General features: G+C 38.7%; 1 protein-coding gene across 3 annotated transcripts in view; it reads left to right on the forward strand.

The window, feature by feature from the left end:
• The window catches only part of LOC121387668 (von Willebrand factor D and EGF domain-containing protein-like), a 137,187-nt gene that overhangs the window by 76,150 nt on the left and 39,617 nt on the right, over positions 1-21,420 (forward strand). For all 3 annotated transcript variants that reach the window (XM_041518855.1, XM_041518856.1, XM_041518857.1), the window contains exons 5-16: positions 3,540-3,599; positions 3,918-3,977; positions 5,556-5,624; positions 6,058-6,290; positions 6,855-6,944; positions 8,381-8,522; positions 9,063-9,274; positions 10,278-10,351; positions 11,106-11,169; positions 12,429-12,629; positions 13,640-13,854; positions 15,020-15,863. In XM_041518855.1, the coding sequence (XP_041374789.1) occupies positions 3,540-3,599; positions 3,918-3,977; positions 5,556-5,624; positions 6,058-6,290; positions 6,855-6,944; positions 8,381-8,522; positions 9,063-9,274; positions 10,278-10,351; positions 11,106-11,169; positions 12,429-12,629; positions 13,640-13,854; positions 15,020-15,863 (2,264 nt within the window). The remainder of the gene's footprint in view (positions 1-3,539; positions 3,600-3,917; positions 3,978-5,555; positions 5,625-6,057; positions 6,291-6,854; positions 6,945-8,380; positions 8,523-9,062; positions 9,275-10,277; positions 10,352-11,105; positions 11,170-12,428; positions 12,630-13,639; positions 13,855-15,019; positions 15,864-21,420) is intronic.

The raw sequence follows: 21,420 nt of genomic DNA on the forward strand, positions 1-21,420 counted from the left end.
GTGGTAATGTACTTTTCAACGTGAAAAAAACCTGGACGTAGGATCCACAGGTGGTAAAGCAAACACCTCAAGCGAGCATTCGACTGGCGGAGCTAAATCCTACCTTTCTAAGTGAAAAACAATAATGGACGTAGCCCAGTGGTAAAGTACTTTTCAACGTGAAATCAGCCTGGACGTAGCCCAGTGGTAAAGTACTTTTCAACGTGAAATCAGCCTGGACGTAGCGCAGTGGTAAAGTACTTTTCAACGTGAAATCAGCCTGGACGTAGCGCAGTGGTAAAGTACTTTTCAACGTGAAATCAGCCTGGACGTAGCGCAGTGGTAAAGTACTTTTCAAAGAGAAATCAGCCTGGACGTAGCGCAGTGGTAAAGTACTTTTCAACGTGAAATCAGCCTGGACGTAGCGCAGTGGTAAAGTACTTTTCAACGTGAAATCAGCCTGGACGTAGCGCAGTGGTAAAGTACTTTTCAACGTGAAATCAGCCTGGACGTAGCGCAGTGGTAAAGTACTTTTCAACGTGAAATCAGCCTGGACGTAGCGCAGTGGTAAAGTACTTTTCAAAGAGAAATCAGCCTGGACGTAGCGCAGTGGTAAAGTACTTTTCAACGTGAAATCAGCCTGGACGTAGCGCAGTTGTAAAGTACTTTTCAACGTGAAAATCAGCCTGGACGTAGCGCAGTGCTAACGTACTTTTCAACGTGAAATCAGCCTGGACGTAGCGCAGTGGTAAAGTATTTTTCAAAGAGAAATCAGCCTGGACGTAGCGCAGTGGTAAAGTACTTTTCAACGTGAAATCAGCCTGGACGTAGCGCAGAAGTAAAGCACTTTTCAAAGAGAAATCAGCCTGGACGTAGCGCAGTGGTAAAGTACTTTTCAACGTGAAATCAGCCTGGACGTAGCGCAGTGGTAAAGTACTTTTCAACGTGAAATCAGCTTGGACGTAGCGCAGTGGTAAAGTACTTTTCAAAGAGAAATCAGCCTGGACGTAGCGCAGTGGTAAAGTACTTTTCAACGTGAAATCAGCCTGGACGTAGCGCAGTGGTAAAGTACTTTTCAACGTGAAATCAGCCTGGACGTAGCGCAGTCGTAAAGCACTTTTCAAAGAGAAATCAGCCTGGACGTAGCGCAGTTGTAAAGTACTTCTCAAAGAGAAATCAGACATGACGTAGCCCAGAAGTAAAGCACTTTTCAAAGAGAAATCAGCCTGGACGTAGCGCAGTTGTAAAGTACTTCTCAAAGAGAAATCAGCCTGGACGTAGCGCAGTGGTAATGTACTTTTCAACGTGAAATCAGCCTGGACGTAGCGCAGTGGTAATGTACTTTTCAACGTGAAATCAACCTGGACGTAGCCCAGTGGTAAAGTACTTTTCAACGTGAAATCAGCCTGGACGTAGCCCAGTGGTAAAGTACTTTTCAACGTGAAATCAGCCTGGACGTAGCCCAGTGGTAAAGTACTTTTCAACTTGAAATCAGCCTGGACTTAGCGCAGTTGTAAAGTACTTTTCAACGTGAAATCAGCATGGACGTAGCGCAGTTGTAAAGTACTTTTCAACGTGAAATCAGCCTGGACGTAGCGCAGTTGTAAAGTACTTTTCAAAGAGAAATCAGCCTGGACGTAGCCCAGTGGTAAAGTACTTTTCAACGTGAAATCAGCCTGGACGTAGCGCAGTGGTAAAGTACTTTTCAACGTGAAATCAGCCTGGACGTAGCGCAGTGGTAAAGTACTTTTCAAAGAGAAATCAGCCTGGACGTAGCGCAGTGGTAAAGTACTTTTCAACGTGAAATCAGCCTGGACGTAGCCCAGAAGTAAAGCACTTTTCAAAGAGAAATCAGCCTGGACGTAGCGCAGTGGTAAAGTACTTTTCAACGTGAAATCAGCCTGGACGTAGCGCAGTTGTAAAGTACTTTTCAACGTGAAAATCAGCCTGGACGTAGCGCAGTGGTAACGTACTTTTCAACGTGAAATCAGCCTGGACGTAGCGCAGTGGTAAAGTATTTTTCAAAGAGAAATCAGCCTGGACGTAGCGCAGTGGTAAAGTACTTTTCAACGTGAAATCAGCCTGGACGTAGCCCAGAAGTAAAGCACTTTTCAAAGAGAAATCAGCCTGGACGTAGCGCAGTGGTAAAGTACTTTTCAACGTGAAATCAGCCTGGACGTAGCGCAGTGGTAAAGTACTTTTCAACGTGAAATCAGCTTGGACGTAGCGCAGTGGTAAAGTACTTAAAGAGAAATCAGCCTGGACGTAGCGCAGTGGTAAAGTACTTTTCAACGTGAAATCAGCCTGGACGTAGCGCAGTGGTAAAGTACTTTTCAACGTGAAATCAGCCTGGACGTAGCGCAGTCGTAAAGCACTTTTCAAAGAGAAATCAGCCTGGACGTAGCGCAGTTGTAAAGTACTTCTCAAAGAGAAATCAGACATGACGTAGCCCAGAAGTAAAGCACTTTTCAAAGAGAAATCAGCCTGGACGTAGCGCAGTGGTAAAGTACTTCTCAAAGAGAAATCAGCCTGGACGTAGCGCAGTTGTAAAGTACTTCTCAAAGAGAAATCAGCCTGGACGTAGCGCAGTTGTAAAGTACTTCTCAAAGAGAAATCAGCCTGGACGTAGCGCAGTTGTAAAGTACTTTTCAAAGAGAAATCAGCCTGGACGTAGCGCAGTTGTAAAGTACTTCTCAAAGAGAAATCAGCCTGGACGTAGCGCAGTTGTAAAGCACTTCTCAAAGAGAAATCGGGCACTCGGTTTAACTGATGGATCATAATTTTGTCAGTGTAACTCATTTTCACTACAAAATAAAATGCATAACTGTCATGTCACTGAATGTAGCTTGGGTGTCTATGCATAGAGCAGTAATCCCAAATTGATAAACGTTTTTGTGTTAGCATAACTTAACGTCAGTGTTTGTGATTTGAAAGCTGAACAGTTCAGCCCTTTTAAGGGCCCCTATGGGCAACCTAGGGAGACATGTCAGCACCACATAGGTCCAATTAACGAGCTACTCTCGGCCTACTAAATTCCAAACCTATACGTAGCTCCCTACCTTTCCATTTAGATCGACCGTTCAAAATTACTCCTAAATTCCTTCATCAAAATTGCGCATCCATTCTCTTTGGCTTAATCCTACGGGACATTCCAAATTCCATAGCACCATACCACCCTCCGCCTGTTACCGGCTACGGTAGGACTGCTGGTGCTCCCTTGCACCTGCCAGTGCAGGCGGTCCCCCCTCCTACCCACCCCACCGTTCCTGTCCTGGGCGTGCGCTACAACAGCATGCTCTGAACGTGCACGTTATACACTTTGGACTTGGACTCATGCTTTGACAAACCCTGATTCCAAGGGGGTGGGGGGGGGGGGGGGGGGGGGGGGATTATACGTCCGTGGTAGAACGGCTGTCTAAGATGCGATGGGTCATGGGACCGATCACGCGTATTGGACACTACGCAATAGAGTAGTTTTATTTATATAGGAATTCTCATAACTCAATGTTTTTTTCTTTCCTTTATTCAAATCGTATTTTGCTTTTGTTTGCTTTTCCTAGACAAAATTCCAAGCTGTGATATCGGCGAGGTTTATAACGAAAAATTAAAGAAATGTAAAGGTACGTGTATCTGTTTATTTATGGTTTAAAAACAACAACAAACAAAAAAGCCTGTTGTACAAATGGCTGACTGAAAATCGGACGTATGATTACATGAACTTGAAAAGTTAAAGTTTTCTTGTTTTATGTGTGTTTTGGGTTGTTGTTATTTTTTGTTTGTTTGTTTGTTTGTTTGTTTGTTGTTGGGTATTTTTGTGGGGTTTTTTTTTAAAAGGAGTTACAAGCATATTCTAAAGAATTTTGTGTTTTAAATGTTCGTATTACGTTTTTTTATTGTATTTATCACAAATTAATATGCCACTGTATTCTTTATTTCAGTCCCTTTGCCGACGTGTAACGACGGGGAAGTGTTTGATCCAGAAAAAGGAAAGTGTGTAGGTAGGAATCAAATTCTACAACAAATAAAATGAAAAATTATGTTAAAGTCGCAGACACCATAGTTTCAACCCGTGAAAATGGACACTAATTTTAGTTAATCCAGAAACCTGCAACCCACATTTGGATAAGGCTATAACCGAGAGAAGCTAAAGTCTGTGATGTTCAAACAAGTAAATACCGTCTAAAATAAACCTAGAGCTTGGACGATCGTGCGTTTTTAGAAACTAGGGTCTGTCACTTTAATTTGCCTAGCATTTAAAATTCCACACATGATGGACAAGCGAATATGAAATCTTCAACACTTCCAGTACTAAAGTTAATAGATATTTATCTAGATGACGGCGATGGTAAACTCAGCATTATTGTGCGAGCCTTGAGGTTGAAAAACAAAGTATTGATATGGTGATTATATCTCAAATGCCATCTCGACATAAGGACATATCATATTGCTTTTGAGTTTAAAGGCTTCATTGTAAACGCTAAGTCGTCAGATTGGCGCATTGAGCTAGCGAGATAATTTGAAAATAATTTTACCTGCGACCCCTTGGCAATGCACTGATATATTTTTACTCTTACCTAATTAGGTTGATCACCTAGGATTGTGCAGTAAACTAAAATAACAACTGGCGGTTTGTTAGTAAAATATAAAAATTAAAGTTTCTTTTCTTTAACGACACCGCTAAAGCACATTGATTAATTAATCATCGGCTATTGAATGTCAAACATTTGGTAATTCTGACTTGTAGTCATCAGATGAAGCCCACTACATTTTTCCTAATGCAGCATGGGATCTTTTATATGCACCATCCCACAGACAGGATAGCAGATACCACGATCTTTGATATACCAGGCCTATCGACGGAGATCGATCCCAAACCAACCGCGCATCAAGCGAGCGCATTACCTCTGGGCTACGTCCGGACCTATAAAAATAGGGTACAGTAATGCAAAATAGTTGATTCCATGAATCTCTATCTAGTACCTTGTCTATAGGATATCTCCATCGGGCAAACTATATTTCCTGTACCGCCACAAAGATGACTGCCACTCCAACTGGTTTACTAAATCAAAACTAGCACAGGACAGAGCTCATTGGAATAAATGTATTTTTTGCCGTGGTATATGTTGTCCTGTCTGTGGGGTGGTACATTATAAAAGACACCTTGCTACAAATGGTAAAATGTAGCGGGTTTCCTCCCTAAAAGTATTACATAAAACATTACCAAATGTTTCACATCCAATAGCTGATGATTAATAAATCAGTGTGCTCTAGTGGTGTCGTTAAACAAAACAAACAAATTTTATTGAATATATACTATGGATTATGTTTGCGTATTGAACTTCATTTAGTGTTTGGCGATTTGACAACCCATTGTTGAAGGTATATACATGTGTATTCAAATAAAAACTAAGTTACATTTTCTCTCACAAATCCCTTTTCAAAAAGGATCAACAAAACATACTGAACTAACTTATATCTATATTTCCTGATGCATGAACATTTAATAATTGTATTTATATATATCAAGGCTGATTCCGTGTAGGAACATTTATCACACATTGTTGATCATTTTGTAGGTCCTGCTTTTCTGATTGCCAGATGTCCGGATGGACAGACATTTGACAAAAATCTACAACAGTGTATTGGTAAGTATCGACTCCACTCTTTCGACACACAGTAAAAAGATAATTTCTCAGTTCTCAGTTTCAATAATTTAATCAGGATTTTCTAATGCAAAAAAAAAAAGGTTAATGTAATTCAAAAACCATTTCAGTTACTATTTTGTAATGTATATTTATGTATTTGCTGAAACAATACTCCCACCCACCAGCCTCTGACCCCCCTTCCACCATCACCACCACCAACAACAACAACTACCCATTCACACGCCAATTAATCTCTGTTCAAACGCAGTATCACACCCAGTAGTCGATGTGTTGTTTGGGGCTGAGTGTCGTTAAATATTCTCTCATTCATTCAGCCATCCATCCGTTTGTCCATCCATTCATTCGTTCATTCATCCTTCGTTCATTCATTTTCATTCATTCATCCATTCATTCAATCATTCATCAATTCTAGTTCCGGCTGATTCCATTGAATTAAGAAAGCCAAAAGTGAAGGTGAAGATTTCTAAAGACTTCGTCCACTTGGACTGCTCCACGGACTTACCTCTGACGTCACTTCCTGGCGTCAATGTCCGGTTCCTCTGGTACAGAGACACACCGGATGGACAGCAGCCGATCATGAGCAAGGAAGACAACTCTCCGAGCAAAGTTCTACAAGTGGGACTGGATGTCTTTCCTGGGGAAACAGTTGAGTTATTCTTGTAGTCACTGGGGAGGGATTTAGCTTAGTCGGTATAGTGCTCGCATGGGGTGCTTGGATTTTAAAAATCGAATCCCCTCGATGGACTTAACATCTGAATTTTTAAATTGTCTCAACCAGTCTCCTATGACTGGTGTATGAAAGGTTGTGGTATGCCCTGTCCTGTGTGTGTGTGAAAGAGCATATGAATGGGAAAATGTAACAGATTTCCTCTGAAGACTTTGTCAAATGTTTAATATCCAATTGTCGATGATTACTTAATCAGTGTGTTCTAGTAGCCCAGTGTCATGAAACAAGAACAGACTTTATTGAAAAAGGTAGGTTTTTTGGGGGTGGGGGTTTATTTGGTTGATTTTTTTTTTTTTTGGGGGTGGGGAGGGAGGTCTTTCTTTTTTTAATATATATATATTATATATTGGTATAATGTGTCAAATATCAAAAGAAAATGTAATCTTATGGTCTCAAGGTGCCTTATCTTCCACTCCCAGTTCCTACAAACCTGATACTATGTATAATTAAATATTTTAAATGTTTAAACTCTTTTGTTTCAGGTTGTTTGTGCTGTAAGTATAGGAAACACTTTCAGACGAGGAGACGTCGACCCAGAAGTTCAGAGTGACCCATTTTTTCTAGGAATTAAGGTAACACAAGCTTTTCAACCAACGTGATCATTTTTTCCCTAGGAATTAAGGTAATACAAGCTCTTCGACTTACGTCACCGATTTTTTTCTAGGAATTACGGTAATACAAGCCCTTCACCCTACCTCACCATTTTTGTCTAGGAATTACGGTAATACAACCTCTTCGACTTACTTCACCATTTTGTCTAGGAATTAGGGTAATACAAGCCCTTCACCCTACCTCACCATTTTTGTCTAGGAATTACGGTAATACAAGCCCTTCACCCTACCTCACCATTTTTGTCTAGGAATTACGGTAATACAAGCCCTTCACCCTACCTCACCATTTTTGTCTAGGAATTACGGTTATACAACTTTTTCGACTTACTTCACCATTTTGTCTAGGAATTACGGTAATGCAAACCCTTCATCCTACCTGACCATTTTTGTCTAGGAATTACGGTAATACAAGCCCTTCATCCTACCTCACCATTTTTGTCTAGGAATTACGGTAATATAGACTGTACCTTTTTTGGGTTGGCTTTTTATTCGGAAATAATCAAAGCAACGTTGTAACTAGCCTTGGTGTTGCAGTCGTTAATGATGACTGAATGAAATATTCGTATTGCTTTTGAAACACAAATGTATTAGGCACATATTTTACAAATTACAAGGCCTTCTCCATGAAACATACATAATCACAACATTGATATATACATGTAGTTTAAAATATGAACAGAAATGGATATTTTTTTAAAGATGAGAAGAAATTTAAAAAAATGTCTTGAATATTATCATGAGTTTCATTTAGTGTATCGCCATGGCATGTATTCCATTTACTGGAATCAATTTTCCTCTATGTGATTAAAGAAATATATACTTTTGTAAATAACGCCTTTGTCTGGTGTCGTGCTCGCATCGGTCACGCATACTTGACTCATTTATTCTGAAGACGGATCCTCTACCTTAGTGTGAATACTGTCAGTTTGGTGGAGTAATTATTTTGAACCGACGAGAAAAGATATACATTTTTGGAAGACAAAATATTCCACCCTCAGCTTATTTTGAAATGTTTACGACAAAATGTTAACAAACTTACTTGCGATATTCATATATTTGAAATTTTAACATTCTTGTGATCTTAATACTTTGCACAGCTCTTTACACAGTGTTTTTTTTTATTTTTTATATATTGACGTTGATCGTCAATTCATTCGTATTTTTACCTTTGTTTAACACCCAATAGCCGATGTATTTTTGTGCTGTGAAGTTGTTAAAAATGCATTAATTCATCATTTCATTCATTCATTCATTCGTTCATTCGTTTATTAATTAATTAATTCATTCATGCAGTTAGCAAATGACATATACATATACATTTATAAAGTTTTTATGTAGTCAGCAGGCAAATGAAAAAATGGTAAATGATATGTAAAATGAACTGTGCTTGTGTTCAGGCAGACGACAGTAGTGTGTTTCTGAAGGAAGATGGCAGTCTGGGGAATATCACCTTCTACTCGACTATTCCCCCGGTTTGTGCTGTTGGGACGTACGCTGAGGACTGCAAGATCGGAGTCTCGCTGCTCGTGTTTGGACAAGGTAAGATGATAGTGGTGTTGTTGTTGTTGATGATGATGATGATGATAATGATGATATTATGATTATGGTGATGGTGATGGTTATGGTGGTGATGATGGTGGATGGGGGTTTCATGATGATGATGATGAATGTGGTGAAGATGATGATAATGATGATTGTGACGACGACAATGATGATGATGATAATAGTGGTAGTGGTGATGATGATGAAGATGATGTTGAGGATGATAATAGTGACGATGACAATTATAATGTTGCTGATGATAATAATGACAATGATGATGATGATGATAATGATGATGATGATAATGATGACCATGATGGGGTGGTAGTGATGGTGATTATGGCGGTGGGTTGTGGTACTGATAACAGGTATTTTTACTTTTTCCGGTGTAATGATAATGATACTGTACTGTTTTCTTTCCCTTATATGTCTGTTAAAATATTGAGTATGGTAAAAGTAGGTTTTGCTGATTGACTCATTCGTTCGTTCGTTCGTTCGTTCGTTCGTTCGCTCATTTATTTATTCATTCATTTCTAGTTGGACTGGAATTTCCTCGTGTGCGTCTATCGACGTGCTACTTCGAGATATCTGACAGGGCGTGTCAAGACGACATATGCGGTAAACAGGTCATTGAGGCACGCCTCCTGCCTAATTTTGAGGACACGCCCCCTGGTCAGGGAGCAACTATTGCGGCAGTGGTCAATGATTTCGGGCAGGGAGTTTGGAGACAGACCACAATCAATGTGGATGTGAGTAACTCTTTAAAGTACTGGCTTAACCAGGATTTTTTTATTGACGCTGACACTGACACTATCTATGAATCATGTTATCATGTTATGGGACGACAGACACATATAAAAGATGATGTGGAGAAAAGTGGTGTAATTTTGGTTTGGCCAAGTGTAGTGATTACTGTATTTTAGCCATCGTTTATAATGAAAAAAAAAGAAGAATTTTTTTATTTAATGACACACTCAATTTACGGTTATATGGTGTCAGACATATGGTTACGGACCACAACCACACAGATATTGAAAGAGGAAACCCGCTGTCGCCACTTCATGGGCTACTCTTTTGGATTAGCAGCAAGGGTTCTGTTATATACACCATCCCACAGACAGGGTAGTACATACCACGGCCTTTGATATACCAGTCGTCGTGCACTGGCTGAAGCGAAAAATAGCCCAATGTGCCAACCGACGGGGATCGATCCCAGACTGACCGCGCATCAAGCGAGCGCTATACCACTGCGCATATTTAAACACCAAGGCATATTTTTCACCCAGACTCTAGTTCGAACCCGTACAACTGGACTAAGTTTGGTTCATGTAACAAATTTGGATACAACAAGAGTCTGTGACTTTGAAATACACTTAAAAATAAACTAAAACGCGACTCGATAACCGGTACTTCTCAGACGCACGTGAGTTTTTAAAAATATGAAAAATGCATTTTGTAATATTAGAAACACCAGGATAACCTGAAACACTTCGGTTGTACGGAAATGGATAAACTAAACAATAAAATATAAGTAATGTTTGATTTCAGTGATCATAAACGGCTCTAATAGTCAAACATACGCTGTAGTGTTTAAAAACTAGGGTCTGTCCCTTTAAAAATATTATGTCCGATTTATCAATTTTATCCAATAGCTGATTGTTTGTAAATCACTGTGATCTAGTGGTGTCGTTAAAAAACATTTGACTTTATAATGTGCTGCGTGTCACTAAATAAAGATTTGTTGCCTTTCAGGTAAAACTGGAGGATGTGTCTTATGGAGAGTGCTACATTTTTAATGATCCACACATCATAACATTTGACTTTCAGTAAGTTTTAATATTTCTTAAAACGTAACATATATTAAATAGAAAATGTTACTTTGGTTGCAAATGTTTATGAACATACAGTAGAATCTATAATGTTTATGAACATACAGTAGAATCTATAATGTTTATGAACATACAGTAGAATCTATAATGTTTATGAACATACAGTAGAATCTATAATGTTTATGAACATACAGTAGAATCTATAATGTTTACATTTCAAAGAAAAAGTTAAATAATTTTGGTAGGAAGCTGCTATTATACAACTTTGACATTGCATTTGATTTTCAGTATATTTTAACCTTTTTATATTTTCTAATTTTAATTCGTTTAATTTTAACCTTTTTTACATATTAATATTTAATTCGTTATGACTTACCATTTTTAGATCAGAGCATTCAACATTCAAATTCAGAGGCTAAATTTAGAACTTCAATTCATAAATAAATATATGAATTGTTAAGTCTAACATGATACATGTATACACAATACAACCAACAAATTGAAAATTAAATTTTTCAGTCACCATATTCTGCCAATATGTACAAAGGTTAAATGCATGTCAGATACATTACCATAAAATGACTTCTCAATTCGAGCAAAATATTATGTCTTTTTGACATTTAATACGTAGATGTCGTATTAACCTATCCTGACTTATATGGTATAGCTTGTTTTGTGAATGATTAGAAACTAATGAACTCTACAACATAAAACAAGACTATGATAATGTTTCACCTTGTTTGTCTTTCAGACAATATGAACTGTTCACTCTCGGAACATTTGTGTTGTTTTCAAGTACCGCAATGGATTTTAAGGTAATTAAAACAATTAAGATCTGACATATTACTCCTAAGTTAATAAACAAATTGGTTTTGGGTTTGTTTGTTTTTTTACCTGTAATTATGATCTCTTACTAAATTATGGATAGACTTTGTGAAACTATAACCATGTGTCTCGTAGTTCATTCAAATCTTAAAGGTGTAATATCAAAGAATACACGATCAAGGGACCTTCAAAAAGACATGATCCATCTGGAAATAGTTTAAAACAGGAGTAAAAAACAAAAACCCGTAAAGTTTGTTTTATTTAAAGACGCCACAAGAGAATATTGATTTTTTATGTTATCATCGGCTATTGGACGTCAAACATATGGTCATTTTGACACTGTTTTTAGAGGAAATCCACTGTCGCCACATAGGCTACTCTTTTACGACAGGCAGCAAGGTATCTTTTATTTGCGCTTCCCACAGACAGGATAGCACAAACCATGGATCACTGGTCGGTGCAAGTGGTTTACACATACTCATTGAGCCTTGCGGAGCACTCACTCAGGGTTTGGAGTCGGTATCTGGATTAAAAATCCCATGCCTCGACTGGGATCCGAACCCAGTGCCTACCATCCTGTAGACCGATGGGTTAAGCACGACGCCACTGAGGTCGGTAACAGGAGTCCAGGACAGAGGACTAGGGAGAGCTGCTGTCAGTGGTCTATCCTACAGGAGGGACGACGGACATCTGAACGACAAGACCACAACGCATGATTAGGGCCGTATCTCGGAACAAAGTTTAAATTTTCATTTGTTTAACGACACCACTAGAGCATATTGATTTATTAATCATCGGCTACTGAATGTTAAACATTTGGTAATTTTTATATATAGTCTTAGAGAGGAAACCCGCTACATTTTCTCATTAGTAGTAAGGGATCCTTTATGTGCACCATCCCACAGACAGGATAGCAAATACCTCGGCCTTTGATATACCATTCGTGGTGAACTGGCTGGAACGAGAAATAGCCCAAAGGGCTCTCCAACGGGGATCGATCCCAAACCGACCACGCATCAAGCGAGCGCTTTACCACTGGGCTACTTCCCGCCCCTTATCTCTGAACAGTGCAGAGTGGACATTTGGCAAAATAGTGGTTGATTCCATGAATCTCTACCTAATGCCTCGTCTATAGGAAGACAGCCACTCCCGAGGAGATCCTTTACTGGAGATTGCATCCCTCTTGCACAAATAAAGTAACTTCCATTTAACATCACATAATAACTGTTATTCCTTTTTCCTTTTCTAGATTCATGGTCGAATATGGAACTGTGCCGGACAGGGTGGATTCTGTTTGTGCGGAGTTGCGATTCAACACATAGAAGATCTCATCACAATTGATATGTGCAACGGAAAACTGCAGGGCGGGAAAGCGCACGTGTTTTTCCCCACGTATTCAATTAGCGAGGACATAGCGCTATTTTCATCCAGAAACGACACAGTCTTTACAGTAAATATCGTTTGTGTTAAGATTTATATTTTCAGTGTTAAACAAATGTTTGAAAAATTCACTAGACCTCCCAGAAGCTTTGGCTAATGCCCTCTATATTATAGTAATACTGTTAATAATATTCACCAGCCCAAACAATGATTTTACCAATGGCTGTACGAGAAGTAGCCTTCCACCTTTTTTATTTATTCTTATTTTCGTGCTTATATCCAATTAAAGTTCAAGCATGCTTTCCTAGTCACACACACCTCAGCTCAGTTAGTGGTTAGTGAGAGAGAAGTTGGTGTAGTGGCCTTACACCTACCCACCGAGTCGTTGAAATCGCTTTGAGTGTGAGGTGCTACTGTTTTTTCAGGGTGTTGTTCCATGTGTCCTTTTACCCTTGGACCCCTCCCTAAAATATTTTCTGGGTCCGCCCTTGCTTATATTTCTTTCCTGTCTTCCAGCTGATGCTATCGAGTGGATCCGGGTAAGACTGAATATCGAAGACTGGGGTCTGTCGATGGCTCTGTACGTGTCTGAGTCGTCCGTTACTTACATTCCTCTTCTTTCTTCCAGCTGATGTTATCTAGTGGATCCAGAGTCAGACTGAATATTGAAGACTGGGGTCTGTTTATGGCTCTGTACGTGTCTGAGTCGTCCGTTACTGACATTCCTTTCCTTTCTTCCAGCTGATGTTATCTAGTGGATCCACAGTCAGACTGAATATTGAAGACTGGGGTCTGTCAATGGCTCTGTACGTGTCTGAGTACTCCGTTACTGACATTCCTTTCCTTTCTTCCAGCTGATGTTATCTAGTGGATCCAGAGTCAGACTGAATATTGAAGACTGGGGTCTGTCGATGGCTCTGTACGTGTCTGAGTCGTCCGTTACTTACATTCCTTTCCTTTCTTCCAGCTGATGTTATCTAGTGGATCCAGAGTTAGACTGAATATTGAAGACTGGGGTCTGTCGATGGCTCTGTACGTGTCTGTGTCCTCCGTTACTGACATTCCTTTCCTTTTTTCCAGCTGATGTTATCTAGCGGATCTAGAGTCAGACTGAATATTGAAGACTGGGGTCTGTCGATGGCTCTGTACGTGTCGGGGTCGGAGTACAACAAGACGCGCGGTTTGTGTGGAATCTTCGACCACGAGCCGCGCAATGACTACCATGACAACGTCGGCATCAAGGTCGCCGGATCTGACGAGAACCAGGTTTTGAAGGAATTTATTGAAATATGGAGGTAGTTTTACAATCTCACACTGGCTTGGGTTTTTTTCCGGGGGCTTTGGAGTGGGGTTTTGGGTGGTTTTTTCTTGTTTTTTTTTTTTTTTTTTGGGGGGGGGGGTTGGGTGTGTATGTGTGTTTCATCTTTATTAAGTAAAGTGGTGAGATATTGATAATACCTTTTTGATGATGGCATGGACGTTTACATAAGTTTCGCGTTTAGCTCAATTTCTCAAACATAAATACTATATCAATGAAGCTTGTTCATAGTTGCATCAATATGCATCATAGTTGCATCATAGTATGCATCAATAAACATTAATTTACATTTTGTTTAAACCTTAGTTTTTATTTTGTTTTAAATAATTGCTTTTTAATATGCAATGAGATGGACATCTATGTATGCAATTGTTAGTGACATTGGATAAGTTTATGGTAGGCAAAGGATTCAATTCTAGTTAAATGCCGTACTAGAAAGTGTACATAAAAGATCATCTGCTGCTAATGGAAATATGTATCGGGTTTCCCGTGACTACAGGTCACAGTGACCAAATATTCGATATCCAATGGACGATGATTAATAAATCAATGTGCTCTAGTGTTGTCATTAAAACAAAAGTAACAAACAAAAAACACAAGAACAGAACAGAACAGAAAAAAACCAACATACACACACACACAGAGAGAGAGAGAGAGAGAGAGAGAGAGAGAGAGAGAGAGAGAGAGAGAGAGAGAGAGAGAGAGAGAGAGAGAGAGAGAGAGAGAGAGAGAGAGAGAGAGAGAGAGAGAGAGAGAGAGAGAGAGAGAGAGAGAGAGAGAGAGAGAGAGAAAACACAGACACACACATACATCACACAGACACACACACAGAGAGGGAGAGAGAGAGAGAGAGAGAGAGAGAGAGAGAGAGAGACACACACACACACACACACAGACACGCACAGAGACACGCACATACACACACATACACAGACACACACACAGACACACACACACAGGCACACACATACACACACACAGACACACAAAGACACAGACACACACAGAGACACAGACACAAACATACAGACACACAGACACATACACACAAAGGCAGACAGACAGCCACACACACACACACACAGACACACACACAAAAGCCCCAAAATTACATACTATAAACATGTTTCACTTTTGTTCAGGCTTACTGCTGGCGAGAGCATGTTTGATGCGATCCCTGAACCAGGAAACATCCCGTTCGTGGCCGCGCCATGCGACTGTTCTCCTAACAACCAGGGTAAAATCTGCCCCACCTCATCCACCTTCACAAACGTGGTTCCCTCCATCCAGGAATCAGAAGACCGGACCAGCCACTTCTTCGCTGCCCAGTTCCCAGACACTTTCGACGAGAGCCTGCTATCGGGGGACGAAGCAGAAATTCATGAACCAACCTTTGCTCCAGAAGTGAAGTCCAAGCTCATAAAGCTTCCATCGTTGGCTCCTAAACGCAGACGAAGAAAGCGAGGACTTAGTGACTGGCCAGATTCAGAAATGTCTTTGGGATTTGAGGGTGATGAAGACCTTTCTTTACTTCCATATGTACGTAAGAGGAGACTTCCACCAAGTGAGACGAAAGAAGAAGAATCCTTCAAGATGTCTTTGAGATTTGATGTTGACGATGATCTGATATTTGATGCAGACGACCACATGCTTTCATCTCTTCCACACGGACGCCGAAGACGCCGACGAAAACGACAAACTGCCGAGGGAGAGGACGCGTCCTCAAAGATATCGTTTGGCTTTGAGACGAGCGAGGATCTTCCAGTCATATCAGACACGTACTACTTTGAGCCTGATCACATCATCCTGGAGGATCACCTCTCCCCCGAGTCCTTGCAGTGGCCGACGTATTCTGGGCTCACGGAGGAAGAGGCTAGCATCATCTGCGCACAGACTCTGTTTGACAACCCGCTAGCTCAGGCATGTGGGGAGTATCTGGGAGAGAGTCTTCAGCTCGCGTACGACTACTGTCTGGCAGATATTAAGGTATTTTCATAAAGAAAGACTATAATTGTGTTTATACTTATTGTTCTTCATCAATATGTGTCTTCTATTTTTCTTTCTCTATTTAATTCTTCATCTTCCTTCCATAATCTTCTTCCTTCTTCCTTCTATCCCATTTTTCGTCATCCTCATCCTGCTCCTAGTCTTCTGGGGTTTTTCCTTTATTCCTCTTGTTGTTGTTGTTCTTCTTCTCTTTCCTCCTACTCATCCTCCTGCAGTTCATACTATTCTACTACTATTAATACTACTCCTTTTGGGGCAGGATCAAACTCGGGTCAATAGATCACCCGACAGAGCATCTTGGACCATATAACGAAACCCCCGTGTGGACAAATTCTCTGATTAGGTCTTTTCTGGTCCATACCAGTGTCCCGTAAACGGTGTATTAAATGCCATGGCATGTGCTGTCCTTTCCTGCTAATAGAAGATTTTACCGGGTTTCCACTAAGACTACATGTCAGAATTAACAACTGTTTGAAATCCAATAGCAGGTGATTAATAAGTCAATGTGTTTTACTGGTGATGTTAAACCAACCGAACTCTAACTATGGACTACATGTCAGAATTAACAACTGTTTGAAATCCAATAGCAGGTGATTAATAAGTCAATGTGTTTTACTGGTGATGTTAAACCAACCGAACTCTAACTATGGACTACATGTCAGAATTAACAACTGTTTGAAATCCAATAGCAGGTGATTAATAAGTCAATGTGTTTTACTGGTGATGTTAAACCAACCGAACTCTAACTATGGACTACATGTCAGAATTAACAACTGTTTGAAATCCAATAGCAGGTGATTAATAAGTCAATGTGTTTTACTGGTGATGTTAAACCAACCGAACTCTAACTATAGACTATATGTCAGAATTAACAACTGTTTGAAATCCAATAGCAGGTGATTAATAAGTCAATGTGTTTTACTGGTGATGTTAAACCAACCGAACTCTAACTATGGACTACATGTCAGAATTAACAACTGTTTGAAATCCAATAGCAGGTGATTAATAAGTCAATGTGTTTTACTGGTGATGTTAAACCAACCGAACTCTAACTATAGACTACATGTCAGAATTAACAACTGTTTGAAATCCAATAGCAGGTGATTAATAAGTCAATGTGTTTTACTGGTGATGTTAAACCAACCGAACTCTAACTATGGACTACATGTCAGAATTAACAACTGTTTGAAATCCAATAGCAGGTGATTAATAAGTCAATGTGTTTTACTGGTGATGTTAAACCAACCGAACTCTAACTATGGACTACATGTCAGAATTAACAACTGTTTGAAATCCAATAGCAGGTGATTAATAAGTCAATGTGTTTTACTGGTGATGTTAAACCAACCGAACTCTAACTATGGACTACATGTCAGAATTAACAACTGTTTGAAATCCAATAGCAGGTGATTAATAAGTCAATGTGTTTTACTGGTGATGTTAAACCAACCGAACTCTAACTATGGACTACATGTCAGAATTAACAACTGTTTGAAATCCAATAGCAGGTGATTAATACGTCAATGTGTTTTACTGGTGATGTTAAACCAACCGAACTCTAACTATGGACTACATGTCAGAATTAACAACTGTTTGAAATCCAATAGCAGGTGATTAATAAGTCAATGTGTTTTACTGGTGATGTTAAACCAACCGAACTCTAACTATAGACTACATGTCAGAATTAACAACTGTTTGAAATCCAATAGCAGGTGATTAATAAGTCAATGTGTTTTACTGGTGATGTTAAACCAACCGAACTCTAACTATGGACTACATGTCAGAATTAACAACTGTTTGAAATCCAATAGCAGGTGATTAATAAGTCAATGTGTTTTACTGGTGATGTTAAACCAACCGAACTCTAACTATGGACTACATGTCAGAATTAACAACTGTTTGAAATCCAATAGCAGGTGATTAATAAGTCAATGTGTTTTACTGGTGATGTTAAACCAACCGAACTCTAACTATAGACTACATGTCAGAATTAACAACTGTTTGAAATCCAATAGCAGGTGATTAATAAGTCAATGTGTTTTACTGGTGATGTTAAACCAACCGAACTCTAACTATGGACTACATGTCAGAATTAACAACTGTTTGAAATCCAATAGCAGGTGATTAATAAGTCAGTGTGTTTTACTGGTGATGTTAAACCAACCGAACTCTAACTATAGACTACATGTCAGAATTAACAACTGTTTGAAATCCAATAGCAGGTGATTAATAAGTCAATGTGTTTTACTGGTGATGTTAAACCAACCGAACTCTAACTATAGACTACATGTCAGAATTAACAACTGTTTGAAATCCAATAGCAGGTGATTAATAAGTCAGTGTGTTTTACTGGTGATGTTAAACCAACCGAACTCTAACTATGGACTACATGTCAGAATTAACAACTGTTTGAAATCCAATAGCAGGTGATTAATAAGTCAATGTGTTTTACTGGTGATGTTAAACCAACCGAACTCTAACTATAGACTACATGTCAGAATTAACAACTGTTTGAAATCCAATAGCAGGTGATTAATAAGTCAATGTGTTTTACTGGTGATGTTAAACCAACCGAACTCTAACTATGGACTACATGTCAGAATTAACAACTGTTTGAAATCCAATAGCAGGTGATTAATAAGTCAATGTGTTTTACTGGTGATGTTAAACCAACCGAACTCTAACTATGGACTACATGTCAGAATTAACAACTGTTTGAAATCCAATAGCAGGTGATTAATAAGTCAATGTGTTTTACTGGTGATGTTAAACCAACCGAACTCTAACTATGGACTACATGTCAGAATTAACAACTGTTTGAAATCCAATAGCAGGTGATTAATAAGTCAATGTGTTTTACTGGTGATGTTAAACCAACCGAACTCTAACTATAGACTACATGTCAGAATTAACAACTGTTTGAAATCCAATAGCAGGTGATTAATAAGTCAGTGTGTTTTACTGGTGATGTTAAACCAACCGAACTCTAACTATGGACTACATGTCAGAATTAACAACTGTTTGAAATCCAATAGCAGGTGATTAATAAGTCAGTGTGTTTTACTGGTGATGTTAAACCAACCGAACTCTAACTATAGACTACATGTCAGAATTAACAACTGTTTGAAATCCAATAGCAGGTGATTAATAAGTCAGTGTGTTTTACTGGTGATGTTAAACCAACCGAACTCTAACTATAGACTACATGTCAGAATTAACAACTGTTTGAAATCCAATAGCAGGTGATTAATAAGTCAATGTGTTTTACTGGTGATGTTAAACCAACCGAACTCTAACTATGGACTACATGTCAGAATTAACAACTGTTTGAAATCCAATAGCAGGTGATTAATAAGTCAGTGTGTTTTACTGGTGATGTTAAACCAACCGAACTCTAACTATAGACTACATGTCAGAATTAACAACTGTTTGAAATCCAATAGCAGGTGATTAATAAGTCAATGTGTTTTACTGGTGATGTTAAACCAACCGAACTCTAACTATGGACTACATGTCAGAATTAACAACTGTTTGAAATCCAATAGCAGGTGATTAATAAGTCAATGTGTTTTACTGGTGATGTTAAACCAACCGAACTCTAACTATGGACTACATGTCAGAATTAACAACTGTTTGAAATCCAATAGCAGGTGATTAATAAGTCAATGTGTTTTACTGGTGATGTTAAACCAACCGAACTCTAACTATAGACTACATGTCAGAATTAACAACTGTTTGAAATCCAATAGCAGGTGATTAATAAGTCAATGTGTTTTACTGGTGATGTTAAACCAACCGAACTCTAACTATGGACTACATGTCAGAATTAACAACTGTTTGAAATCCAATAGCAGGTGATTAATAAGTCAATGTGTTTTACTGGTGATGTTAAACCAACCGAACTCTAACTATAGACTACATGTCAGAATTAACAACTGTTTGAAATCCAATAGCAGGTGATTAATAAGTCAATGTGTTTTACTGGTGATGTTAAACCAACCGAACTCTAACTATGGACTACATGTCAGAATTAACAACTGTTTGAAATCCAATAGCAGGTGATTAATAAGTCAATGTGTTTTACTGGTGATGTTAAACCAACCGAACTCTAACTATGGACTACATGTCAGAATTAACAACTGTTTGAAATCCAATAGCAGGTGATTAATAAGTCAATGTGTTTTACTGGTGATGTTAAACCAACCGAACTCTAACTATGGACTACATGTCAGAATTAACAACTGTTTGAAATCCAATAGCAGGTGATTAATAAGTCAATGTGTTTTACTGGTGATGTTAAACCAACCGAACTCTAACTATGGACTACATGTCAGAATTAACAACTGTTTGAAATCCAATAGCAGGTGATTAATAAGTCAATGTGTTTTACTGGTGATGTTAAACCAACCGAACTCTAACTATAGACTACATGTCAGAATTAACAACTGTTTGAAATCCAATAGCAGGTGATTAATAAGTCAGTGTGTTTTACTGGTGATGTTAAACCAACCGAACTCTAACTATAGACTACATGTCAGAATTAACAACTGTTTGAAATCCAATAGCAGGTGATTAATAAGTCAATGTGTTTTACTGGTGATGTTAAACCAACCGAACTCTAACTATGGACTACATGTCAGAATTAAAACTGTTTGAAATCCAATAGCAGGTGATTAATAAGTCAATGTGTTTTACTGGTGATGTTAAACCAAACGAACTCTAACTATAGACTACATGTCAGAATTAACAACTGTTTGAAATCCAATAGCAGGTGATTAATAAGTCAATGTGTTTTACTGGTGATGTTAAACCAACCGAACTCTAACTATGGACTACATGTCAGAATTAACAACTGTTTGAAATCCAATAGCAGGTGATTAATAAGTCAATGTGTTTTACTGGTGATGTTAAACCAACCGAACTCTAACTATAGACTACATGTCAGAATTAACAACTGTTTGAAATCCAATAGCAGGTGATTAATAAGTCAATGTGTTTTACTGGTGATGTTAAACCAACCGAACTCTAACTATAGACTACATGTCAGAATTAACAACTGTTTGAAATCCAATAGCAGGTGATTAATAAGTCAATGTGTTTTACTGGTGATGTTAAACCAACCGAACTCTAACTATGGACTACATGTCAGAATTAACAACTGTTTGAAATCCAATAGCAGGTGATTAATAAGTCAATGTGTTTTACTGGTGATGTTAAACCAACCGAACTCTAACTATGGACTACATGTCAGAATTAACAACTGTTTGAAATCCAATAGCAGGTGATTAATAAGTCAATGTGTTTTACTGGTGATGTTAAACCAACCGAACTCTAACTATAGACTACATGTCAGAATTAACAACTGTTTGAAATCCAATAGCAGGTGATTAATAAGTCAGTGTGTTTTACTGGTGATGTTAAACCAACCGAACTCTAACTATAGACTACATGTCAGAATTAACAACTGTTTGAAATCCAATAGCAGGTGATTAATAAGTCAATGTGTTTTACTGGTGATGTTAAACCAACCGAACTC

Source organism: Gigantopelta aegis, chromosome 13 (genome assembly GCF_016097555.1).
Source record: "Gigantopelta aegis isolate Gae_Host chromosome 13, Gae_host_genome, whole genome shotgun sequence".
NCBI lineage: Eukaryota > Metazoa > Mollusca > Gastropoda > Neomphalida > Peltospiridae > Gigantopelta > Gigantopelta aegis.